The 23,011-nt window shown below is 38.3% G+C and overlaps 1 protein-coding gene across 2 annotated transcripts; it reads left to right on the forward strand.

The window, feature by feature from the left end:
- Nucleotides 1–1,938: 1,938 nt before the first annotated feature.
- Nucleotides 1,939–18,690, forward strand: LOC127961304 (leucine-rich repeat and immunoglobulin-like domain-containing nogo receptor-interacting protein 1-B). Of its 2 annotated transcripts, XM_052560358.1 has the most exons (3): nucleotides 1,939–2,038; nucleotides 2,567–2,668; nucleotides 15,887–18,690. In XM_052560358.1, exons 2-3 carry the CDS (start codon nucleotides 2,657–2,659, stop codon nucleotides 17,741–17,743), a joined length of 1,869 nt encoding a protein of 622 aa, XP_052416318.1. In that variant the 5' UTR covers nucleotides 1,939–2,038; nucleotides 2,567–2,656; the 3' UTR covers nucleotides 17,744–18,690. The 2 variants fall into 2 exon arrangements, with proteins under 2 accessions (XP_052416318.1, XP_052416319.1); XM_052560359.1 differs by lacking the exon at nucleotides 1,939–2,038 and having other exon boundaries at nucleotides 2,069–2,668; nucleotides 15,890–18,690.
- Nucleotides 18,691–23,011: the final 4,321 nt, after the last annotated feature.

Genomic DNA, 23,011 nt, shown 5'->3' on the forward strand with positions numbered 1-23,011 from the left:
ACTTATAATGTTATCAAGATTTTTACATAAAAACATCAGAATTAAGAGGTAATAGGCTATTTTCTGTCCTGCTTTTAACCTCCCCATCTGAACGTTTGAACGGTCGTGGTGGATTGTAGACTTGTAGAAATAAATGCCCACCACTATGATTGGCTAACAGTTTCTGAGTTTGACAGCCTACATCCTTCACAGATGGACCCTTCTGTGTTTTAGGTTAGAAATGCATAAATACTCAGTACATATCAAATGATTTGCAATTAATAACAGACAAAACAATAGTGACCACGTAATAAAAAGTTACTCACACTTTTGTGATGTGACAGAACTGTTGGATCCAATATATTATATATCTAATATATATAAATTGTGCATTGTTTGTAAACAAATTAAGTGAACACAAGACTTAGTTCTTACTGATGTGGTTTGGCACTTCATTAAAAATAAAATTAATCATTTTTATCGTTTGGTTTCTGTGTAGACCTGTAAATATGTAGCGATGTAGAAGCAGGCGTCGATCTTCTTCTGTGGAGGTGGTATTTAGCCACACTTTTACATCATAAAGTAGCAAATTCCGAAACCTGTCATTTTGGCAGATTGGCTTCAATATACGCTGATTTTAGACTAATGAGACATTTTTAAGTTCTTAAACTTACAGGATGCTTTTATAGTAAAAATGACATGGAAACCTGTTTCCACCACTGAATAAAAACAATACATTTTTCAGTTCATGACCCCTTTAAAGGGTGTAATGTTTTGTCAGATCAGTGCTCTCCCTCCTGCTAATACCACTTGCTTCTATCTAGCAAATCATGGTTCAAAGGCTACTCAATAGGTCCTGTCGAAACTTCTTGCTTTAAATAGAAAACACAACAACACAGGAGAGATTCATGGGCACTTGAGACCTTTTCTTGCCAGGTCAAATCAGGTTATTTCTGTGAACTAATTGTGTAAAAATGCATAAAGCAGAAATGGAGTTAGTTATACATAAGTCTACTTACACTTATGCAATTATTGAGATTTTTCTCTGCAGCTTGCAGCAGCGCATCCACAAAGTACTAATGCTTTTGTGGTATGATTATCCGATTTTCCTTCTTTTTAGACTCTTTTATTGTCTGTCTGCTTGAAAAAGCAGTTTGTTCAGAGGATCCATGCAAAAAGCCACTTTGGAACTGCCATTGATATAATGCACAGCTCTGTAATATGTAGTGATAATTCTATCACAAGAACCTCGACTGGTGCCATATACCACACAACAGCTCATCTAATAAGTCACACCATCGCCAGCTCTGCGTTGGTGTTCCATTGGAAGATTAGAGTGCTAACAAAACGTCTAGGACAGATCCACAGCAGATCACACACACACACACACGCACACACTCCCTCTCCCACATCGAGCCTTGATCTGGTTGTACTGTGCTGAGATAAATCCCTCACACATGTAGGGTCGGTTCTGCTGCTCTCCGTCTTCCTCCTCTGCCCTCTCACTCGGAGGAATATTGAGGCACCTCTTCAGTCTGTTTGTGCAGCTTAACAACCCCTGTGCCTCGTGCTCCACATCACCCTTCTCCTCCACCCCCATAAAATCTGCATTTGATTATCCCCCCCTCCTTAATCTCGCTTGTCTCTCTACCTGCCGCGCCACCTCCTCTCGCTTATTGTTTAGTATAATGGTGTGTGGACTTACAAGGATTTACACCTGATTATATCCCGCAGGGCGAATCCCCCATAGACTGACCTTGCAGTTCACTATTGCGATTGGCTAAGCAGACTCAGCCCATTCGGCCAAATTCCTCATCCCTCTCTCTCTCTCTCTCTCTCTTTCTCTCTTTCTCTCTCCATTTTGTGTCTCCGGCTCTCGCTCACTCTCTCTCCATTGGCTGTTGTTTATCCACCCTGCCTGTTTACCTCCATGAGTCATCCATTTGTCACATTGCAGCTCCCAGTAGCTTTTAACGAACACTGCCTTTTGCATAAAAGCCCAGCATTAATCGCTGTGTTCTGACAGGATGACGGAGAGGTAGAGACTAGTTTCACAAAGGTATAGTCAAATTTCTGGGACAACCCCCCCACCCCCCATGCCGGCATCCCTCTGTCCCTGCTCCTGTTTCCCACTGCAGTCGGTCAAAAGAATTGAATTTCAATAGTTACATTGTCCCTGTTATGAGCTTTGTGCCGCTTCTCTTTTCCTCCGCCCTCCTTCTCACTTCTTATCCATCTCTGCCTGCCAGTCTTAGGCTTTCTCTCCCCTCCCTCGCTCCCTCAGTTTCCTCCATCTCTCCATCTCAATGCGCCACAGCTCCTCCCTCCACCTTGCACAGCGTCGACTCCTCCCTCTCCATCTTTCTTTCCTCACTCACTCACGCTCCATCTCTCGCTCTGCTGGGTATGGCATGTATGTGAGCGGGTGCACTCCTGTTTACATGCATGCCTGGGACAGACTCTCACGCATTCTGGGGACTGTAGCTGCTTGTGCTCCACACTCTGAGAAATTTCTGGACCCCCTTGCTTGCTTTGAGGAATTGTGTGCCGTTTTTGTTTTCCCTCTCACTCATGAAATTCTTCAAAGGCCTCTTGTGTGCCACCCTGCCACTCTGGAGCGATTCGGATCTAAGCTGCACTCTGGCAGAATGGAATTGGCAAATTTAGACTCCACCGCATGACGTTTCTGGTAAGAGCAGTTTGCATTCAGTGCCAGATAAGCCTTTCGAGAACTCTAAGAATTTGCAAAGGTCTGAAAGAGGGAGACAAGATTGGGATTTTCAGGGGGGTAATGTGTCTGAGAAGGATAGGGTAGAGGCTCCGGAGGAAAAGATGCTGAATAATGCTTCTGAACTAGACACGGGACCTAATACCGTGGACTGTCATTGCACAAGAAGGGGGTAATTTGCTACAAATTAATATCTGGCTGTGTGGGCTTGCATGCATGTTTTCATCTGCACAATGTTTCTAAAAAAAAAAGAAAGAAAAAAAAGAAAGAAAGAAAATCTCACTCCTACCCTCCTTCCTCATCTTTTTTGAGTATTTCTATATGGTCAGGTTGATACATGCTGTCTATGGTGTATGCTTGAATATATGCGAGACTTCTAAATGTATTTTGGTGCTGTTGTCATGGTTTATTGCTCAATTATATTTATTTTGCAAGATGCATTATGGAAGAAAATAGTGTTTTGCTTTTGACGCGTTTGAGTCTTTAATGCACAGTCCTCATTATAGAGCCTATTTCTCTCCTCTTTTCCTCTCTCCCTCTCTTTCTCTCTCTCTCTCTCTCTCTCACACACACACACACACACACTCACTCACTAATTTTCTCTCTTTCTTGCTCTCTTTTTCCTCTCTCTCTGTTTTACCGCTTGGAAGCAACTTCCTCTGCAGCTAATGTGGCGTTTAAAAGAATAACAACATTACACTTAATTTCTTAATCTTGGCAGGCTGTCAAAAATACATTAAGAGGAGTCTTACTGAATGCATCAAAGATTCATGCTATCTTAGTGTTCTCAATGGTACATCCTTTACAGCTGTCAGATCCATAGTTTCTTATGTAAAGGTGCATTGTCAGTATACATCTATAAAACCAAGATACATTTTTTATTTTTCACCTTCATATATACACAGGCCAATAATTTTCACATGAGGTGTGAGCTAATTCTCAGTTTCAAATCCAAGACACCATGTGCTCTGCAAAAACCTCCTTCTGCTGTTTTATTTTTCCCATCGAACACAGGGTTATCCATCAAAACACAATGCATCTGCAATATGCATATAGGCTTGTGTTGGGTAGGAAGATGGGAACATGAAACAACTGCATGGCAACAGTATCCTGGCCACATTCTGAAGATGATGTAGCTGCCAGTGGAGAAATCCAGGCCAAAACACAAGAGCCATGGCTGAAAATCTAGCACCGAATAGTGATACAAATAAAACAGCCTATAAATTGAGATATGTTACAGTATGCTGGCGGTTGTGTTAAAAGGCAATCTCCTCATTGAGCAGATTCTCAGCTGATGGTAATAGCCATTATGATAATGCTGCAGTCTGATAACAAACAACAGATGAAACAAGATAAGGCAGTGCTACAGGAGAACTGCATCACCTCACACTCTTGTGCCTTGCGTTCACACATAGATTAGAGCCTATGCCTGTCAGACCTCTGGTTTTCACAGCTTTTGTGAACGATACAGCCTGAGCACAAAAAAGGGTCCAAATCCCAAAAATCATTGAAATTCAGATCCGATTGTGAACCTGCCACATCCCTCTCTGCCTCCCTATTCATTCTCTTCTATTCACTTTTTTAAGCAGTCAGTGAGGGCCTGCTTTCGGCCGCGGTGGCTTAGATAGACAGACCGGACGTGCGTTTGTCCTCATTGTAGAGGGATGTGAAGAATCGGACGCCATCAGCGCAGCAGCTCGTTTCTGTCACACAAAATGAGGGACTATTGAAATGGGCTGTACATGGCGGGGAAGCCAGCGAGGGGCTGCTGTGAGAGGCGACCAAGTGGCATATCAGACAGTGCACACTCACTCCAGCCTCCCACAAATGTATTCAGAAGGTCACAGAGTCGCTTCACTGCAGCAGACTCTCCCATTAAAATTTAATCATAACAGCTTTATGTAAAAAAGTAAAAAAAATACGAGACTAGGCCTATGCTTTCCTTTCTTGCTGCCGCGTTTCTAAGAGTTCCGTGAATTAAAATGATGTTTACTTGTCTGAAGCGATGCTTTCGTATCTCCACCGATCATCTGGGTGGCTGCTGATGGGTAAATTTGCGCCTTGAGAAAGACGAGAGGAAGATATCATTGATCATATCAGTCAGACTAATCAAATTATTATCCTCGGATGGAGTGCTGGTCAGAGGAACAATGCTAACATAATTCAGGAAGCTCGAGAGTGATTATCCCGTGGCTAATTTTGTGAGATAAGCTCCTTCCTAATAGAACTATTGATAAAGAACTCCAAGGAGCTTGGTTGGAGCTAGACTGCTTTTGGCATTACGGTCGTCCTATTTTCCAACCACATTTTCTCTCTATTTTGTTTCAATTAAACCCAAAACAAAGAGCCCTGTGTTTAAAAGAGGAAGAGCGGTTGGAGTAATTACCAGCTTTGCCTGCTGGTAGCGGTGAATTTAAAGTGAATCTCAAGAGCATTAATGAGGAATGAAAAACACTTTATGGAATTATTATTAACCGTTGCCGGAAAGCTGAGGGGAGGATTGACATGGGACTGGGCCCAATTAGACTTCGCGCCATGACAAGGAACCTGACAGCAGCCATAGCTTTGCAAATTTAGCCAGACCATGAGCTGAAATAACCTATAATGCTTCAGCTGGCTGATGGGTGGGCACATGCTGATGCCGCTTACAAGGAATGGATGTGTTTTATTGTCAAGAGTAAGAGACAGTAATGCAGTGCATCTGTTTCATTTCTAGCCCTTGAAGGATGCTTGTTTAAACTGCAAGCATCACACATTGCTCCATCGGCAGTTAGTACGAAGACTAATATTTAATCTCAACCATGCTTGGAGTTGAAAAATCATGTTTTTTACTCAATGTATGATAGCATGAAACTTCCAGGTCACCAGTTGGCACAAAGAAGGTTGCTGCCGGTCTTTTTTTTAATACCGGTTTTCATTTCCTCTTCGGATTTCTCTTCTAAATGCTGTTAGAGTACAAGAGTGCCCAGCTGTGAGGGAAAATCATGGAGAATATGTATTCAGATAAAAAAAAAAATATATATATATATATCTATAGTCTTGTATCAGCATGCTGCATTCAATTCCAGATAGTGTCCATATAATACTCTTCTTCATGCAAAAGCCTCATTTTGACAGTTTAGTCATAGCTTTTGTTTGATTGGTATAAATTTGAGCGCAGTGCTTGACATTCTCGCTTCGATAAGTCTAGAGTTCCCAATGTTTCGACATCAAGGTTCATGTTAGTTTTTCCTTTAGTGAAATGTAGCTTTCCAAACCTTGGGCTTTGATCTAAATCTTACTGTCATCAAAAAAACAAGATCAAGAGAGAGGAGTCAAATGGAAGCAAACAGTTGGAAGAAACGTCTCTGCTTTGAATGCTAAATCCGTAGGCTTAAAACCCAAGCTGATTTGGTATACAAAGTTGTTTGTGTGGGGTAGGAAGAAGACAAATGTATGGGGCAAGCAGAGCTGATTATTGATTTGGCTCAGGTCCTCACTGATTAAGTGCTGTTGTAAATACTGATAAAGACACCTGCTTATGTTGTGATGAATGGTAGCAACTTGATTTGCCACTCACAACTCGGGTGGCCTTTACAATATTTTCAGCGACCTAGCATCCAGATATATTTCTAAACAGACTATTCCATTTTTAATCCACTTTGCTAATCAGTTGTGCCTATAACAATAACTGACCAACATATATTTCAAAGTAAATTAAAATAAAGAGTAAAAACACTGGTTGATTCTACTCTGCAAACAACACAGTGATCCCATGAATGTGACTCCAGCTGTCACAACTGTATCCATAAAATATTTCTTTACATAAAAGTTCTTAAGATCAGGGTATAAATGAATTGTATAATGAATGGTTCACCCATGCCATTTCGCAAGCAGACTGCATGAGAACAGACAGCCAATTACCAGCAATTTAGCAGATAACTATTTATGTATTGAGAATATTTAGATAGCTGTTAACCACTGATTTGCTTCATACCATGAAATGTGTGCAGTGTGATCAGGGATGCCAGAGAGGGAGAAAAAGAGAGAGTGACAGGCAGAAGGAACGGGATGATGAATAAATAGATTGGAAGAAGGAACAAAATGAACTCCCTCAGGCCAGTACAGCCAATTAGTTGCTGCACTCTACATTCGCTTTACTTTCAACTCACAGTAGCTTTCTATTAGACTGTTGTGCTTATTATAAAATATTATGCTTAGTGGTATTATTTGCCGGCACAAATGAATCATTATTTAATCCTTCTCTGAAAGAATGTAATAAAAATCTAAGTAAAATGAAACATTTTATAATTGTGACTGCAAATAGTTTTTTACTTGTGGTTAACCCCAAATGATGCTTATTTTCAATATTTCTCTCAATAAATTTTCTTCATTTGTGAAATATTTGAAATATTAGAAACATGGTTACAGTTTGGTGTTATGATTTATGAATCATGAATTTTAATTTAACTGGAATTAAAGTTTCTAAAGCCTAGAACAATTTAATCTGTATTTAATATATATATATAAAAAATCTGTATTTAATCTGTTTTCACTCGCTGTGGTACAATAAATAACACGTTTTATTCAAAAAAATAAAAAATACACAATGATGAATCACCACACCATTAACAAATTATTCTTTCTTTGATATAATATTGTTAATAAAAAGCACAAAAGCCCAACTGAAATGGTTTTTCTCCCCAACATTTTAACTCTCTGGAGATCAAAACAAGGTATTAATTACTATGTAAAACATGTTGTTTCATGACTGTTTTATCTAAACTAGAAGCTAAATCCCTGACTGAAACACTTATTTGCCACAACAGGAGTGTGTTTAATGTGCATAGAGAGAACACCATTCCAACTGAAGTAAACCCGGTGCAATTTAAATGTGTAAGCACAAATGTAGGAAGAAGAAACATTATATTCTCTAGTTAAACACTGTTGTGTTTTGAAAGTATTGTTTTATTATGGCCAAACGTAGGATATGATATATATTTTGTCAATTGAAACTCTTATTGTAGCCTATAAACCCCAAATAAACAGGAATGTGCAAGTGGGTCACTCCCAAGCTTTGCCTATTTGTCTTGTTTGGTCAAGCAGAAGCTCACTGGCAAGGTCAGAAGTACGATGGTGAACAGGGAGAGAAAATAAGAAGACTGCGTAGATGGTCCGACGTGATATTTTTTCTCAAGGTTATAGCCAGGATGAAACAGAGGGGATAGAGTGGGAGAGAGAGCAGGAAGATGGACCTTTGGGTTGAATTACATTTGTACGTGAGTGGGAGAGACAGAATATCATCCTGTGAGCACTCAAACACATGAGCGGAGTAACATGAAAATATAAAATCAATTCAACTGAAAGCCATCCTCTGTGGTTTCAGATGGCGATAAATCTCGATACCGCCATGACGGACGTGTTTGGTTTCGTCTGTGTAATTTGCCACGAAACAAAACATCATCGGAAAACATTTTGTTTTTGTATTGTTTTTTTGTTGACATAGGTAAATCCTCATATTTGTTCAGAGCTTCAACATTAAACATTACTTTCTCCTTGAGGGTCTCTAGCTTAAACAGATAAATAGCTCCGTTTTCCAACGTTGGAGGCAGAATTGATTTTGCCCTCTAGCTTGACAGATATCCCTGAAAGTAACAAATAGTGAAGAAGAGGACAAATCTTTGAAGCGCAACACTTATTAACTTCATGAGTGTTGGGAAGGTGCAGTAATCTAAAAGAGATCTAGTCCTCCATTAGGAAAGGAAGGAGGCATCCGTCGGCAGACACCTTGTGAGAAGGAAGCCTTGCTAATTCCTCCCACCTGCTGACAACAGATAATTGAAAAGTGTGTTGGCAGACCCTTTGAGTATGAACCGGAAATTGACTTTTCAATTAACCTGCTCATATTTTATTTCCTGATTAAACTCGACTGATCAACAGTCTTCTGAATTTCTCCTCTGCAAACCCAGGCCATGTTGAGTTTGAGTTACAGTGGATGTTGCAAAATGGCAAAATAGGGCATTACATTTGAGGGTCCTGTTCTCAGAGGAGCACTATGTTAAAATAAACTTGTGGTTGACACTTTATTTCTTCCCTTCGAGTTAGCGGGCAGGGTTGAATGGGTATGACCTTCCCCTGTTACTGAGGGAAAAAGAACAGAGGAGAAAATGTAATTTCCTCTGCAAAGATCTTGGGAGAGCAACTCGCTTTAGACGGCGCACAGCCTGTCGTGTGACTGAATGTTGGGTAGTAATTATTAAACAAAGAGAATGCTTAGTGCCGTTCTAAAATGGGAATGTTGATGCATATACAAAACACATCACGCTTTTAATGTTAACAACTGCACATTTAGTTTGCTTTTGAGGGAATGGTAAATTTATGACAATAAAGATGTTCTCGCTTGTGCAACCCCCTTATCAGGAAAGTTTATATATGTATATTTATATACTTATATAAGCTAAAAGTAGCTTCACAGCAAAGTAGACGTGTTTCCCTTAAAAGAGTGTGTTGAATTATAATTTTCATTTTATAATAGCCAAAAGTACTGTTACCGAAACATGATGCGTAAACTCTGCTGATCTCTGATTAGCCGGAGAGAATCGTCACTACCTGAAATCGCAACACAAGACACAACAGACCTGTTAGATTTAAAGGGATAGATCAAAAATGAAAATTCTGTCAACATTTAATCACCCTCATGTCGTTCCAAACCTGTATGAGTTGCTTTCTTATGCTGAATATAAAAGAAGATATTTTGAAGATTGCTAGTAATCAAACAGTAAGTGGTTGCAATTGACTTCCATAGTATTTTTTCCTACTATGGAAGTCAATGGAAACCACCAACTGTATGCTTAAGCGCACTTCCAGTAATCGCAAAAAGCTTTGTGTTTTGTTACTTTTTACAATACAATCAATGCATTTTTTTTAGGCACTCTTTAGTACAGCAGGCACGATCGGGCAAGTGGTAGAAATTCATTTTTGAATGAGTCAATGATTCTGTGAGCTATTTATAAAAACGGTTACTCTAATTTATTGAATGAATCAGCCGTTTGAACTAATCGGTTGATTCAATGATTTACTCATTAAGACAGTGACTTGCCACCAACTACTGGTGGTTTAATTTCATATTTAAAAGTATCATTGCATTTTTCCAACATTTCATATTTGTATGTCAAAAAAGGAAAACATTAATCTAATAACATTATTTATACATTTGGACAGATGGAGTTTGTTGATAATGATTTCATTTGAATAGTAACAACCTTAGTGTCTTATTATTCTAACTTAATGTAGACTATTGACCACATGTAAAATTAGATGTAAATGGAGACATGTACCTTTAATCAGTTTATGAAAATATTATATTAAAGTGAATGGTTGATTAACTTGTCCGAAGGACAAGCTCATGTCAAACCTTAATGTCGAGCCCTGAACATGAATTAACATCAGAAGCAGGGGCGTCAAGCACTAATTATTTTTGATGGGGCACGGTTCGGGGGGTGGGGGTTCATGTGACACACAGCAGCCACAGCACTTACTGTAGCCTGTGTTTTATTTTTTTTCCTTTTTGACTGAAACATTCCCAAACGCATTAACTATATCATGAAATATAAAGATTCTTACCTACAACTGAAAATGTTAGTTAATATGCAATGGTCAAATAGCTTAATAATGTTATCTACTGACTTCAGGATTGATGATATTGCTGCGCAGAGGTCGAAGTGCTGCTAAGTGCTCTTCCGCCATACATTATAGTCATAAGTCATAAGCCATAATGTTTTTGTGTGTGTGTGTGTGTGTGAGTGTTACCATACTTACTCGTGTAGCTACTCATGTAACCATCTTTAAATAGAGAAAAGATGGAAGTGTATGGTAGCTTCTATTCCTGTTTGGATCCTAAGGAATGAATGGTCTTAAGCTAAACTCTAGTATATTGGTGCCGCGCGCTACAGTGATTAAGTGCATGCACTGAGAGGTATGCATCAATTCATCTAAGTTGAGGGAAGAACATAGTGGAATATGGAAAAACTGTGAAGTTTTCTTTTAAGTAGGCTAACAGATATGGGTGTAGTGTTATAACATATTTTTAATACTTTTGTATTTAAATTTGAATTTAACATTGAAAGTTAATGTGAATAAAAACTTTGTAAGTTAGGGTACTTATCTTTCATTGTACAGAAAGAGAGCAAAGAACATTTGCATTATCAAAGAAAATTTTCACAGGCAGTCTAGAGTTCAATCACTCCCGTTTAAATCACTGAAGCTGTTTACAGTGTGAAATCAATATCTTACAGATTCGTACACACATCTGCACTTTGTTGTTTCTGACGAGAGGATTCGACAGAAAGAGTTATCCTGTCAGCAAACGAGTGAAGCACCAGGCTTAGTGATGACTCATCGGAAAACACCTCTGATTGGCCATTGCATTCATAAGCTCAACAGAATCGTGTGTGATTGGTTTCAATGCGCAGCGCTGTAAAAATGCCTGTCTCTGGCTCAGCGCAGCCAGTGAACACAGATTTTAATTTAGCAGCCGATGGTAAGACGCACAGAACGTTCTAATCACACCAGTTTGATTGTGTGAAATATAGACATTAATCCGCAATTTTTTTGTCTTTTAAAAGCTGCATTCAAAATCCACTTGGCTCAAAAATCTGAGGGGGCTGTACAAATATCATGGACTATAAGAATAACTTGGTCACTGAGTATAGTTTATAGTCACTGAGCTCCAATTCTTTGTGAATTTATATTTCAAGTTGGAAAAGACATTTAATTCCCACTTTAAGTGAACCTTAGTTCCCAGGTCATCTCCAAGGTGGATTAAAATGCTGATAAAGTCAAGAAAAGATGAGACATAAACACATGATAGTATGACTGAAATGTTAAAATGTACAAAAAATAAATAAAAATAACAATAAAAATAAAATAAATAAAACATGTTCATTCTGTGGCACCTAAAATAAATTATTTGGCACGTACATTTTTTCCTTATGAGAGCCAATGGCTCCTTACTTTATTAATCTTATGGAAATACATTTGCTTCAATAAAAATGAACGAAACTTTATAAAACTGAACGTAAATATTATTTACATATTTAGTAATACAAATAACCACATCCACGAGAGCTTTCCAATATGCACACCACTGAGTGGCGTCTGTACTTCCCGGTCAGAGAGCACCTGTCCATCAAAAGCTCACTATCCAATCACAGTTGATCACTGTTAAGCCCGCCCCCACGAGAGGTTTGTGTCAAAACTCCAAACGAAAAACTGCGAAGCAAAAGCTGTGGCAATGGATTCAGAATCCACGATCAGCGAAAACGAATCTTTGAAAAACATTAACCAAGAATGAAGCATATTTGAAGAGCCTGTTAAATTTCATTTTTATTGTGTTTTTCTTCTTTTGTAATGGCATATTTTTGATAGTTTCTGAAAAAGTTACGTTCAGTTTTATAAAGTTGTGTTCATTTTAAATGAACCAAATGTAATTCCATACAATCTCCACCCCCTAGATGTGGATCCAACCACATCCCCCATATCTTGTGTTCGCAGTGGGGTGCTACTGCCCACATTGGTTTACAATCTGTTTATTGAAATCGTATTACCATTTTACTGTCACAGTTCATAAGACTTTACTTTATACCCTCTGCTTGGGAAATATTCACTGTGAGACTTTATAATTTGGTTATATCAGTGCACTAGCTGTTAAGTGAGTTACTGAATTTAATATTTCACTGTGACTACACTTTATGAGTTGACTTTATGAGTTTATGAGTGAGACACGTTAAAGTTTTTTGAAAATCATTGATTTGGGTACATTTCCGTAGGGGATGCATTGTTTATTTTATTCTGTGTATTCATACTGTACATTGAGTATCAAGATCTGTACTTATTCATATTGAATTTACCTATTGGTTATTACTTGAGTAGCTTTATTCTATTGATTAAGAAATAGATAGAGCTTAGGTCAGGCCATCTTAAGAGGGCAGGGGGCGCTACACTTGTTACAGAACTGGCTCAAATTTAAGAATTTAATACAAGCGCGCTGCTCGGTGGAGCACATTTCCATCTGAATATATTGCATGCCAGGAATGGCCCTGAGGTAGATATGCCTTTAAAGACACAATTCTCTGCATGGAAATTAATGCGGGATTGCTGACTAAAACGATGAGCTATTGACCATGTGAGTTAGTTTACTACTTTGAGAGTCACTACGTCAATGCAATATTCCAGCAATGCAAGAGAGAGAAGCAGTTTTTTTCTTCTTCATACATTATTCATAATCACCTGACAGACTTCGATTTGTATGTTTACAGAATGGGGGCTTTCTGAGCGATGATTTAATCTTTTAATTGGATAATAAATCCAACACTTTTTGTTGTGGCTTTTCAATTGCCATCAGTTGACCACTCGGGGCCAAATTAGTTTGAAAGCATTTGCATACCTTAGCATTTGGGCTAAAACAAAGGTTACAGTGATTTGGAACAAAGATGGAAGTGTGTGTGTATATGTAATGCAACATTTAGATCTGGAAGAAGAAAAAGAAATCAGCCAAAACATTTGTGCTAAATGATAATTAGACTTTTTGGCTTTTCTTTTTTATTTAAACTATCATAATTTTCACTTTGCCCACTGGCAAGCATTTGCAAGTTGCAGGCCAAGAAATAACAGCATAAATGTTTACAGTTTGCTTTTATATCAGTGGTAAAACAGGTACATCTCTCTGCCCATGAGCCGAGCTAATTTCTTCCTGTGGGAGTGCTATGTGACACCACAACAGTAAACAAAATACGATTTTTTTTTTATATTGGAAGCAACGGCCATGTTTAATTAGGGAAACTGTGATCACACCATGCAGACCTACCATAATTTTAAAATGATTTCCATCTGCTTTTGTTTGCTTGTTTAAAACCACCAGGCAAATTTGTCAATAATTTTAATGAGCCAACACCTTTGACCTGTTCTCTCCTCAGACAAATTCTCCCAATTATAGTCAAAGGTCAAAGGTGGTTGTTTGGCAGATATTTGGGAGCCATGCATATTGAACAGAAATTTGCATTGCAGGAGATGTCACACATAATAACAGTTTAAACAATCCTGCTATGCCTCCGGAGGCTTGATGCCTGCTCAGCCGGGGAAGAAAGTGATAGATTCAGCGTGATTAAAACATCCCGTTCTTGGCAGCTCTGTTTACGTCATGACCTTCACCCTCACACCTCCTCATGCCACATGAGTCGTTTAATCGATGTAGTAATTCTCTCACAGTACCCTGATCGCTTTGCTCCCCAACTGTATGCAGATCACACTCGATAGATAAACGAGGGATAAGCACCCTTGACAATAACGGCCCTTTTGATCTAGCTGAGGAGCACTAATATGAAACCATTATCGCTGAAACTACTCCTTTTATTTCACGCCAGAACTCAAAAGAATATTTTCCTTTGTTACACATTTCTGACACACCTGAAGACCTCAGAATTGGAATCAGCAAATCTATGCATTAAACAGATGGCTGCATGTAGGCCTTTTTTCACTTCTCTTTGCAGTTTCATTTGATCAAAATAGTCTGAGCCATGGATCGGCATGGACCAAAAGAAAGGGTGACCGGGGTGTGTGTGTGTTATGCATTAATTTAAATAAATTTATCAATACTTTTGTTATTATTTCGTTATTGTTTGCAACTCATAACTCTCCCTGGATGAGGTATAAAAATCCCCATGTGATTGTGATTTCAACGGTTTAGACATAGCGGAATCATCATTTTTTAGGAATAAGATTGTTTCTGAGCCACAATCTTTTAATGATTGATGCATTCATATGAGCCTATTGTCTATGTATTTTTGTATGTCTTATTTGCACCAGACCTCAAAAGTCCCCCTAGCTTCACATTGCTTTGAGTTGTGTTCTACTTTTCTCTGAGAGAACACTATTTTTTGCATCTTGTAAGTTGTGAGCTTGGGGAAGTTATCTTTTTTTAAGTAAAATATATATATATTTTTTAAATGGCTACCCTTGAGATATGATACTGCAAATGTGTAAATACAAGTTGTGTTAAAATATGCACTCTACTCTTGAACCTAAATAATATCATAATGCATCCTCTGAGTTTGCATAAATGTATTTTAATTCACTGATGCAAGAAATATTTAATTCTGGGTCACTTTCACTTGCTTCACAAATGGGAGCTACTTAAAGTTTACCTAATCAATTATTAAAGTTGGCCTGTGTACTTAACATGATTTGTATTTGACTAGTTTAATTAGCAACCTCGTGTCTCATGGAATGTTACTCGTGTGTCATTTTGGCAAGTCCGATGTGTGTCTTGAGTTCCTTCATGTCAGTTTTTTACAAGTCCCTTCACAAGCCCTAAACCAAGATCTCCATCAAAGCACACAGTTGAAAGTGGCTGTGAGATTGAAATAGAGCTTGCTCGGTCAATTTGGGAAGTCAAGTTTGAAGGTTCAGGGCTTGTGCACAGTAAAAAAGTGTAAGTCAAAGTTGATTTGGATTTAACCCGTTAAGAACAAAATTGTTCTACTGTAAATGTAGCCAAAAATCATGATTAAAATAATAATAATAAAAAATAAAAAATGTATATTATGATTATATATTTTTTATAATATAAAAGGTTAAGGTTTGTAAAGGATTTTTTTTAGTGCAAGTCATTGTAGGATCATGTTAATTGTTTATATGTCCCTTGCTCTCAGTTTTTGCAATAGTATGCATCTTTTATTTATGTAGTTTAAAGAAAAAATATATTTTGTTTTGGCATGCTTAAATCATTACTGATTTGATTCAAGCCATTATTGATAATACATTTTATTGTTAAAAGTTAAACATCAAAGATATATTTTTATATTTCAAAAAGATCCTGCAGACCCTATACTTATATCTCCCCTATAGGACTGCCTTATAACCTGGCTGTTTCGTCTTCATGGTCAGTGTTGTTTATGGTTGTTTTCTTTTTCTCATACAATATTTTACTTTTTAGTGCCTCTGTTATATCATTAATCAAAGCTCTGAGTTGCCTTTACGCAGCATGTTCCAGTGCAGTAGCCTGTTACATTTCTCAAGCGTCAGCATTTTCTCCAAAACCATCTCTTGCTATTTTAAGAACAGAGGCAATATGATTGTCTCTCAGTTCTTTTGCCTTTCTCTTCCTTGGAATGAAACCCAATCTCTCTCTATCCTTTTTCTCAGCAGGTTACCATCAAAATGGTGGCCAGAGAGGCAAGTGGGCACAGCTACCTGGTGGCGTGCTGGCAGCCCATTCTCATCCTGATGCTGGGTACCGTGCTGTCCGGTTCTGCCACTGGCTGCCCCTCTCGATGCGAGTGCAGTGCCCAAGAGCGCTCAGTTGTGTGCCATCGGCGGAAGCTGATCGCCCTCCCCGAGGGAATTCCCACTGACACACGGCTGTTAGATCTCAGCAAAAACCGTTTGAAAGCCATCAACCCGGAGGAATTCCTCAACTATCAACACCTGGAAGAGCTACAGCTCAACGAGAACATCATTTCCGTCATTGAACCAGGAGCCTTCAGCAACCTCCTTGGTTTGCGAATACTGGGGCTACGCAACAACAAGCTGAAGTTGATTCAGCTGGGTGTTTTCACTGGCCTCAGTAACCTCACTCGATTAGATATTAGTGAGAATAAAATTGTCATTTTGTTGGACAACATGTTTCAAGATCTCTACAACCTGAAAGAACTGGAGGTGGGGGACAACGACCTGGTGTTCATCTCTCACAGAGCTTTTCATGGCCTCAGCAGCCTAGAGCAACTTACTATGGAAAGATGCAACGTGACCTCTGTGCCAACAGAGGCTTTCAGTCATCTTCACAACCTGCTGACCCTCAGGCTGCGGCATCTAAACATCAACATCATTCGAGACTTTTCCTTCAGGAGGCTCTATCGACTCAAAGTCTTAGAGATAGCAAACTGGCCACTTTTAGAAACCTTGACCACAAAGTCCCTCCATGGACTTAACATCACAACCTTGAGCATCACAAACTGCAATCTCACTGCCGTCCCTTATGAGGCCATACAGCACCTGGTGTACCTTCGCTTTTTCAACCTGTCCTTCAATCCGATCGAGGTTGTGGAGGGCAACAAAATGCACAATTTGCTGAGGCTCCAGGCATTTCACTTGGTTGGGGGCCGGCTAGTCAGCATTGAGCCTTATTCCTTCAGAGGACTCAACTACCTTCGGGTTCTCAATGTTTCCAGCAATAGTCTAAGCACTTTAGAGGAATCTGCCTTTCACTCTGTCGGCAACCTGGAGACACTGGCTCTTCACGACAACCCCCTGGCATGCGACTGTCGTCTCCTCTGGGTCTTTCGCCGTCGATGGCGACTTAACTTCAACCGCCAGCAGCCATCTTGTGAATCACCAGAGTTTTTGCAGGGTAAAGAATTCAAAGACTTCCCGGATGTTCTCCCACCAAATTATTTCACCTGTCAGAAATCCAAGGTCCGGGATCACAAAGCCATTCATAGATTTGTGGATGAGGGGACCACTGTCCAATTCCCTTGCCAAGCAGATGGAGACCCCGCTCCTATGATTATGTGGCAGTCTCCAAAAAAGCAATTCATCACTACTAAAAGCATTGGCCGGCTGTCGGTGTCTCCAGATGGCACCCTCGAGGTTAGATACGCCCAAATACAAGACAATGGCACATACACCTGCATTGCCGTCAATGCAGGAGGAAACGACACCCGTTTGGCTCACCTACACGTTCATAGCTACTCTCCCAATTGGCCCCATCAGCCCAATAAGACCTTTGCCTTCATCTCGAACCTGCCCAATGATAACAGTGCCAATGGAACTGGTGCGACGAATCCCTTTCCCTTTGATATGAAGACTCTCATTATCGCTACCACCATGGGGTTTATCTCTTTCCTCGGAGTGGTGCTGTTCTGTCTGGTGCTCTTGTTCCTCTGGAGCCGAGGGAAAGGCAATGCCAAGCCAAACATTGAGATTGAGTATGTGCCACGGAAAGTAGATGGAGAAAACAGCCCGACTGAGGGATCTCACAAGATCAGTATGAAGATGATTTAAAAGACTAATTGCCATTGTGTGTGCATTACGTGAATAGGTGTTCTTGACAACCGACTAACCTTGAGATAGGAATAAGGAAGTAATCTTGGAACCCCTTGCAGAATTGTGAAAAGAACAATGTTCCAGGAAAAATCCTTTTACATTTTTTATTTATAGACTGTACAGATCAATCACACAGGGATTGTGTCCTCAGAGGGAAAACAGACAGGCCATTTGAGGCTTTCAAAAATCTGTGTACTTGTTTGGGTAAGTGCTGAAAACATAGTCCTGTGGAAATTTGTGTGGAAGCCAGAATCAAGAGGTTTTGTCTTCTTTTCTGTACATAACTATTTCGATGTACATTGGGCAATACAGTGGTTGAATGCAGCCAATCAGAGGTTATGGGTTGTTGAGCCTACTGGAGTGCATGTGCAATATCTAGATACATGCAAAGTGTATAGGTCTACATAAATCACTGTAAATGTCCATTACCAACTCTTTATAAGAGTTCAATTTGTTTAAAATGATTTATTGATTAGGCTTGACAATCATTAATATCTCAAAGGTCAAGTATTAATCATGAAATATGGTTTGATGGTGCGATTTCAATTTTGACAGCTTACATAGTATCATAAAGCCAGATGTAGCTTTGAATTTAAAGCCATTTGCTTTGACTGAACATATGACAAAACTATTGGACCTGTGGTTATACTTACACTAAACTACTATTCCATCTGACAGATCTGTTTATTTTATTTATTTACTGGTGAAAAGTTTACAATTTTATTGATTTAGTCTTCAAAATGTCGTCAGTTTGCCATTCTTTGATGCATTTTCTACCACTCTCACAAGGCAGGAGTTACTCGGTAGGTAAATGTGTTCTACAACCCTTGAAACACTTACAGTGCTGATTTTGGGACAATGGATGGCTGTAAAACATATTAAAATGACAAGCTTTTATACTTCAATGTCTTTGCTCATTTCTTTTGCTCTGCTCCATGAATTAAACCTTGAGAGCTGGTGAGATACACAAGAAGATAGAGATGCTGCACTAATGTACTCCTAAATCCTCCGCTCTCCCTCACACACCATATTACCATTCAACATTTTCTGAAAAACATCTTTTCTCTGTAAACACTCATTTCAGTGTTAGTGGGTAGAACACATCATGACGTTAGTGAGAATGGATTTGAAGTGTTAAATAAACCTAAAATTATAGGTTGTTGAGTCCATATGCCTGACTCTTCCTAATTGAATGAACTCAAAATGCATTAGTTTTGACCATGAAGAAAAAAAAAAAGCAATGGGGAAAAATGATCAGAAGACCTGTGTGATGAACAGATTTAATCTCTACAATGTGGGGGTGATAAATAGAATCTTAAAGTAATATAATAGTGATGTACAATCTACCATTGTGTTTGAAATACATATCTCAGTCTGCAGTCAAAATCCCCCAAATGCTCTGAAAAAAGGAGCCTTTCATTGTTATTTTTTGAGAATAGATACACATAACTGTATGATCTTTTCTAAAACAATAGACTGTTGTGCATGTATTTACTCTGTTCAATAATTTTTAACTCTGTGAAATTCCCAATATTCTCTCTCCTTCTCTCTCTCTCTCTCTCTCTCTCTCTCTCTCTCTCTCTCACACACACACACACACACACACACACAGATTTGCCTTATAAAGTAATCCATAACATGTTGTAACAAGCCCACAGATATTCAGAGATCCTTTACTTTTTGACTGCACTCGTTTAGACAAAGCTACCAGGAACAAAGCCACTGCACATATCAGGATAGGACCAACCTGACAACCCATCATCTAGCACAGGGGAATAATGGAAAACGTGTCAGCTGGAGTCTAAGCACACAGACCACATGTTTAAATGGGATGTGATGGTTGTGTGAGATTGTCTTCCTGCCCTTTTTCTACTGAGATGACTCACAAACAGTTGGCCAACAGGCACAGCTCTGTAATACTGAGCAAATACAACAGCAAGGAAGGGAGTGGTGAACATTAATGAGAGAGGAAGTGGAGCATCCAGATGCCACAGAGAAGAAAGGAAAAAATTTAAGAATAGAGAGAATTAATATTTAGTGAGGTATGTCCATTAAGAACAAAGCTGGTAATAGAGGCTGTTACTCAAATTTTTTTATTCAAGTTTAAACAAAGTTGGTTAAAATATTTAAAAAATTATCTGCAAATACAACATTAATTTAAATGTAAAGGATGACGAGGCTTATTTTCTCTCTGTTAGAAATTCATATATGCTGCCTCCTTCGTCTTGCGTCTAGCGGTTTTACTAAAATTTTTGGAGGAAAATAAAATTGGTTTAAATTTCCTTATGAAACAGATTTCTATTTTACAAATAAATGCAAGTAATGCACTAAAATATTATTTTTTCTAGTAGAAAGACTGAGATAGTATTTTCCTGTAATATGTACTCCAGTAATTATTTTATAGCTTCAATACGATTGTATGGTGTACTGAATTAATTAATAATACACTAACACATTTTAAAACCAACGTGCATGTCTGACTGTAATTTATCATAATAAAGCTTTCTGTCACTGTAACTTGTAGATTACTGTTACACAAAATGGTCATGCAGTTGGTTAATCCTACAGGCTATTTGGATAAACTAACACTCATTAGCTATGACGTCTGTGATGTAAGTGTTCCTGTTATACAGTTGAAGGGAACTGCCCAGTCTTTAATTATGTCAGATTATGCCACTTCATTTATCTTGAGGAGCATATTCTTGTATGAAGCCTCTGACTTATAAAGAACTTGTGCATCTGTTGGCTTACAGTGAGAGGATGATGGCTACATGCAGTTTTGGATCAGTGAAAACATATAATGTTGGAAGCATCATGATATGATTTGTTAAAAAGTGGGCATTTAGTATAGATAGATAGATAGATATGTTAAACTAGACTTGCTGCTGCAGAATTTGTCCTTCTTTTATCTTTTCAACCTCGCACCAGTGATCAGTTTTTGCACAAAAAAAAAAAAAGATACAGAACTATTGACTGTGAATAATGTGCAATGATTTTTACAGTTAAGGCCTGCATTAGTCAATTTTGTGTTCACCTTCTTCAACCTCTTTTTCTGTAACAATTAATGGTGTTCCACAAATCCTGTTTTAAAAGGGAAATGTCATGGGTTATTATTTTCTATTTTTCAATATGTGATTCAGTGTGATTTAGAACAAGAAACCCAGAGTGATACTACCTACTACCTAAGTACATCATTTCTGCAGTTCTGTGATGAGACTGAAATAATTTAGAGCTTAGAGGTAAAACAGTAACACTGCATTATTGTTTTAGGAAGCTACTACTTCCTCATATTTAAGAATTGGCCATTGAAGAAAAAAGTATGATATTCATGCTTTGGGCCTGAGGTGGAACTATGTAATTTCTAACACGATTAAAAGTAACCTTCTAAAATTAAATTATAACATTATTCTTTAATGGTTTTTACACACACATATTAAGTTTAATCTTTATTATATACATGCAGAGGTTTTTTGTCCGAAGAATTTATCAGTAGGAAATTGCTAGTCCTCCTTTTTTTTATATCAAACTATGCATTCTGTTTTTTTTTTCAAATTGGTATGTTTTTTTTCAGGCAGAGAAGAAATATAGAGCTGAATATTTCAGCATAAATATTACTAGTACTAGGTATTAGGAATGTTGCAGCAGTCCTAGTACTGAGCCTTGTGGTATTCCATACTGCACTTGTAATCAAAATGAAACCTCTTAATTCACTGCTACAATCTGATGACAGTCAGATAAGTATGATTTGAACCATGCCAATGCAATTCCACTAACAATATAATTTTCTAGTATATTCAAAAGAATGTTGTGGTTAATAGTGGCACCCCTGGCCACTGAAATATTCATATAGATTGTATATGATGACATAAAGGTTGAAAATAAGATAAAAAGAAGATTGGCCAAATAAGTTTACAATGTAATCATTGCAATGTTATCTAAACCTAAACTTTAAACATTAAGGAAAAAAAAATCACTCATGAGTAGGATTTCATCTCTGTATCCTCATTCCAGGTTATCAAAAATATGCTTTTATCAAATATGGAGGTGTTGGTCAAGGTCATTTTGAATTAGCCATTTTATATTTTTCAGTCTGTTTAACTGTAGACATGCAGTCACAGAGCAACAGCATGCAGCACTAAAAGCAGTTTAGGCTACGATTAAGTGTTTACTACATCTCAAGAAATCATCATAAACTGTAGAAGGGATGCTGCATGAGGCACAGAATTAAAGTGAACAATTAAAATACATAATATTAGCTAAAGCTCAGCCAAAACATATAGATTAAGGAATGACAGTATGATTTTATGTCGCTATTCACTTCTATGAGGTGCTAACAGAATAAATCAACCTTGGAAGAGTAGATGTATAGAGAGTGAATTATTCTGGCATTGTGGTCTTGCTCTTCATGCATAAAGCAGCAAGGAAAATGGCTCACACTCAGAATAGTTTTATTTGTAATGCATCCCCTCTGCTGGGATCAAGTAGAATAATTCTGTAATGTTCGCAAACAGGGCATAATGGTGTTACTTTTCTTGAGGCATTACCTACGAGTCACATAATGGAAGTTTGGTGTCCTTTAGAGCCAAGCCCCCAGTGTAAACTCTATACAGCTGTTGTACTGAAAAATGATGCGTGATCATTTCCTTTCAATTAGCTTCACCAATCAAACTTAGCTCTTAGATTACTAATCAGTTTAGCCATGGTGATGCAGGAAGAGAGCCTTGCAGCAGAGGAGAGTAATTACAGGCAGATTGGCCACTGCTGAGAGCCAATGACACAAAGCGTATGTGTGATGGAGGGGAATAGCACTCATCAGGGTGTCACAGGCTCACCACATGGTCTCACTATTCCTTGTACATTCTCTATACATAATACTTTACAGTCAGGATCACCTTAAGAGAAAAAAAGCTGTCAATGTAGTGAGCATCTTTGTATTTATCCCATATAAATGTCACTCTGTTTTTTGAAATATGGTAATATGGTATATGGTAACACTTTATTTAGATAGTCCATTTACTAACTACATGTCAACTACCAGTCATTAGAGTATTTATTAGACTGTCTGTGTAATATTATTAACACTTTATTTGACTGTCCCCAAAAAGACATTCTATGGACTCTAAGTAACTTATCCCACTATTCATAACCTATTAGTGAAGTATCAACTGATACTTCAATAAATGAGTTAACATGTAGTTCCTTATTAGTAAAATGTCTAAAGTAGAC

The sequence above is a fragment of the Carassius gibelio genome, chromosome B7, assembly GCF_023724105.1.
Source record: "Carassius gibelio isolate Cgi1373 ecotype wild population from Czech Republic chromosome B7, carGib1.2-hapl.c, whole genome shotgun sequence".
In the NCBI taxonomy this organism is placed as follows: Eukaryota; Metazoa; Chordata; class Actinopteri; order Cypriniformes; family Cyprinidae; genus Carassius; species Carassius gibelio.